This window comes from Lontra canadensis, unplaced genomic scaffold (genome assembly GCF_010015895.1).
Source record: "Lontra canadensis isolate GAN:19392208 unplaced genomic scaffold, GSC_riverotter_1.0 scaffold3199, whole genome shotgun sequence".
Classification (NCBI taxonomy): Eukaryota; Metazoa; Chordata; class Mammalia; order Carnivora; family Mustelidae; genus Lontra; species Lontra canadensis.
This window is the reverse complement of record NW_022634183.1, coordinates 1-4,027: the sequence shown is the minus strand read 5'-3', so window position 1 is coordinate 4,027 and position 4,027 is coordinate 1. Positions and strand designations below refer to the sequence as shown.

At 50.9% G+C, this 4,027-nt stretch overlaps 1 protein-coding gene across 1 annotated transcript; it reads left to right on the top strand.

The window, feature by feature from the left end:
• The first annotated feature begins 6 nt into the window (after positions 1–6).
• Positions 7–3,937, top strand: LOC116863801 (cytochrome P450 4A11-like). The gene is made up of 8 exons (XM_032851142.1): positions 7–37; positions 1,037–1,161; positions 1,532–1,686; positions 2,112–2,218; positions 2,309–2,499; positions 2,595–2,728; positions 3,617–3,681; positions 3,826–3,937. Exons 1-8 carry the CDS (start codon positions 11–13, stop codon positions 3,904–3,906), a joined length of 885 nt encoding a protein of 294 aa, XP_032707033.1. The 5' UTR covers positions 7–10; the 3' UTR covers positions 3,907–3,937.
• Positions 3,938–4,027: the final 90 nt, after the last annotated feature.

Sequence of the window (4,027 nt, the reverse complement as noted above, 5' to 3'; positions counted from 1 at the left end):
TGTGGGGCTCATGGCCGACTCTGTCCAAGTGATGCTGGTAAGTTCAAACCCTGCCCACCTGCACACTCACACCCACAGCACAGTTCACAAAGTCCACTCTCAGACAGCTGTGTCCTTCAGACATCCATTAGACATGGCCCCCAGATTCACCCACTTATACCATATTATGAGACAGGGCCCCCTGAGGATAGATGGAATAGGAAAGGACCCAGGCACCTATTTTCTCCACTCTTTGCTCATTGCCCATAGGAGAGTCAGTCATGGTGGATAAAAGGTCCCTTCTCCTCCTGCTTTCATGTGTTTGATTTGGGCAGGAAGAGTAGTCAATGCCCCTAGACAACAGGACAAGCTTCTCCTGGCTGGTCTAGGCAGTAGGAGCTTCAAAGGCATTGTGGACATCCCATGTGGTCACTCAGGTGGGCTCTGGGCTGGGGCTGAAGGCTTCTGATGGGTTTTAGATGCTCCACGGAGGGAAATGGAGACCAGGTCTCTATCCCCAAAGCTGGGTCCTGCCATAACATCAACTCTGAGCATGACTCTATTTCTCACTCACTGTGCTCAACTGACATTTGTTGCAAAAGGGGAACTGAAGTCCCTGATATCCCTTCTTTAGAAACCCCAGTCTTAGCCCTTTGACCTTTCCTTTGCCTTGACTCTTGCTCCCTAAACTGGGACTTCACCTGTTTTTCACGTGTAGATCAACCCCAAGACACAAATGTTTACCCTGAGTCCCCTGAAAAACAATGTTTTCTGATCTGCTAAAAGGCGGTTATTACCAAACTTCTTCCTAAGTCAGATGGTAAGAGATCATGATTAATTAAATGAAAATTAACTAACAACTTTCTCAGAGTATATTCTGAGAAAATACTCACCGCATTACAAACAAATGGCTAAATGGTCCTAAACTGATGAAACACAACTGCTTTAGAAAGTGAGGGCATCATTCAGAATATTTGGAGAGGCAGAGAGAGTCTAGTCTTGTTAGCATGGGTCTTTTAAAGAAGTAGAGAAAGGTATATGTGTCCCTCTACCACAGGACAAATGGGAGGAGCTCCTCAGCCAGAACTCATCTCTGGAGATCTTTGGACACATCTCCTTGATGACGTTAGACACCATTATGAAGTGTGCCTTCAGTGACCGGGCCAACCACCAGACAGAAAGGTTAGTGAAATCCTTATTAGGTGCAGGGTCCTATTTCTTACCAACTTGGGTGAACGTATCTAAGAGGCAGTTAGGACAGCTCGGATGTTTACCAGCCCAAAGTCACATTCTGCAGAGAACCCCTGACCCCAGTTAAATTCAGCCCACAACAACCCTTCATTAGGCACAGACCCAGCTCTCTGCCACAGGAAGAAACCTGGATGCCCATGTCCCTCATAAAGGGCTAAGAGTCTTGAGGGTATAAGAACAACATGACAAATGCCGGGAGTTGCCTGTCCCATTGATTGTGGAATGCTCCATACACAAGCCCACCACACTCCAGGTCACATGCCTCCTTCCATCCAGTCCATTCTGCATCCTCCCCTTTCAGGAACTCCCAGTCCTACCTTCAAGCAATTTGGGACCTGAACAACCTGGTGTTTTCTCGGATGATGAATGTTTTCTACTGGAAAGACATCATCTACAGGATGACCACTGAAGGCCGCTGGAACCACCGGGCCTGCCAGCTTGCCCATCAACACACAGGTTGTATCTGCCCTCTGGGAAGCTCCCCTCCTTCACCAGGCACATCCCAAAGGGTCTGGCCCTGACCCTCAGGCTGAGTCCTGCCCCGGCCTGCCCTTCCAGGACCTGGGAAACACCCAACCGGATACACCTCTGGTCCAGGTGTTAGGGTGCCAGGTGCTATGCAAGCAGCTACATGTGTCACCCCATGGGTGAGGGTTGAATGAGAGCCCCTGCCAGCAGCATTCAAGCAGAGCCTCCTTCGGCTGTGCTGCTGAGGGGAGTGACGACCTGAAGCACTTGGTGCTAGAGGTCCCACCCCAACAAACACACCCACTCCCATAACTCCTCCTGATCCACCTGGCACCCTGACTGGGGTTACTGTGAGTGTCTGTGTCTGGGCACCCAGAGCGTTCAGCTCTGCCTGGGAACACTGTTCTGGATAGACCGAGTGATCAAGCTGAGGAAGGCTCAGCTGCAGGAGGAGGGAAACCTGGAGAAGGTCAGGAGCAAGAGGTACTTGGACTTCCTGGACATCCTCCTCTTTGCCCAAGTGAGTGTGGCAGGGAAGGCCTGAGGCTTGTCCCACAAGTGTGGAGGAGGGGGGCAAACTCAAACCTGCCCTTGCTCTGTGTCTTCCCAGATGCAGAACAGGAGCAGCCTTTCTGACAAAGATCTCCGTGCAGAAGTGGACACCTTCATGTTTGAGGGCCATGACACCACAGCCAGTGGCATCTCCTGGATTCTCTATGCTTTGGCCACACACCCAGAGCATCAGCAGAAATGCCGGGAGGAGATCCAGAGCCTCCTGGGGGACGGTGCCTCCATTACCTGGTGAGTGCTCATGAGATGGGAGGCCCTGCCCTCTCAAGTAGAGAATTCCCTGGCTGCCAGGGCCTTGCCCACCCTTCAGGATAGCTTTGTTTTAGGGACCACCTGGACCAGATGCCCTACACCACCATGTGCATCAAGGAGGCACTGCGACTCTATCCACCAGTTCCAGGTGTTGGCAGAGAGCTCAGCAAGCCCATCAACTTCCCTGATGGACGCTCCTTACCCAAAGGTGTGAACTTTCCCATTTTCACTCATAAACTGTTGGCAGGAATGCACGAGAGACCAGAAATCCACACGTACACCACAGTTAGTGCATGTCTTTGAGACACCTTTCCCCCTCAGGAAAACCAGTATTTCATTTGTTGTTCAGATGAGGTATATGGTGTTCTTTGCACAGAACTTAAATCCAAGAAATAAAAACCCGATAGTCTCTGAATGTGGTTTTGTGTTTTGCCCTAATATTCTCATTCCTTGAGATATGAGTGCTTGAGAGAAAATCAGATGGGACCGGGGGATATGTGGTCTTTCCTTATAGGGTCTCGGCTAATGAGAGAGATCAGGGAATTCACCATCATGGCTCAGATGGTCCAGTCTCCAAGGAGCCCTCAGGATGATGGCAGAGAGTAGTTGATGACCAGATCTCAGATCCCTGCCATAGCTGGAGGCCACTGTTCGTCTCCTCTCTGCTCTGAATCCCAGCCCTGCCACATCCCAGCTGGGTGGTCAGAGGCAAGTTGCTCCACTTCTCTGAGAATCAGGTGCCTCATGGGAATGATGGAGATGTGAGCCTTCATTGGAAGGTTATTGTGAGGATGTAGGTGTTCATGGATATTTCCAAGAGGTCACAGATGGTAGTTGATAAATGTGAGTTGTCCCTTGAGTTGCTCCAAAAAGTAAGCCTCCAGTTCCTTCCTGCTTCTCAGCCTGGCCATGGTTAATCTTCTAATCTGTGCACACATGCACACCTGTTGTGCCATGTCTGCCCCATCTCTCCTGCAACGCTATCATTCCATTCACAGTGATGAGGAGTGGCTCTCAATGTGGCTGCCAAGCTGTGTGTGGGTGCAGCTGGGCCCCACAAGCATGTATGTCTAGCCTTCTCTCTTCTGGTCCCCAGGTTTCTTAGTGACGCTCTCCTTTTATGCCCTTCACCACAATCCAAAGGTGTGGCCAAACCCAGAGGTATGATGACCTTGGGCAGAAGAGGTGGGATGACCTCTTCAGATCAAACCCTCTTCTTGGCCTACCTCTGGGTGTGCTGTCCCTTGGATGGTTGGAAGGAAAGGCTTGACCACACCTGTCCTGGTCCTGGTGCTCCCTCTGCAGATGTTTGACCCTTCCCGGTTTGCACCAGGCTCCTCTCGACACAGCCATGCTTTCCTGCCCTTCTCAGGAGGATCAAGGTGAGGCACTTGTACCAGCATGGGAGGAGGCAGGGGCTATTTTGGGGGTACATACTTGATGTTTGTGAGTTGCTACACTGATGTGGGTTTCTGTAGATATGCCGTGGCATGTTGGAGTGCTGGGA

Bases quoted from the DNA above. Each gene is read 5' to 3' on its own strand.
- LOC116863801 (XM_032851142.1), top strand. From the start codon at position 11: ATGGCCGACTCTGTCCAAGTGATGCTG. The intron at 2,729-3,616 runs GTGTGAACTTTC...TCTGGTCCCCAG, and splicing joins TGGACGCTCCTTACCCAAAG to GTTTCTTAGTGACGCTCTCC. The intron at 3,682-3,825 runs GTATGATGACCT...CTCCCTCTGCAG, and splicing joins AGGTGTGGCCAAACCCAGAG to ATGTTTGACCCTTCCCGGTT.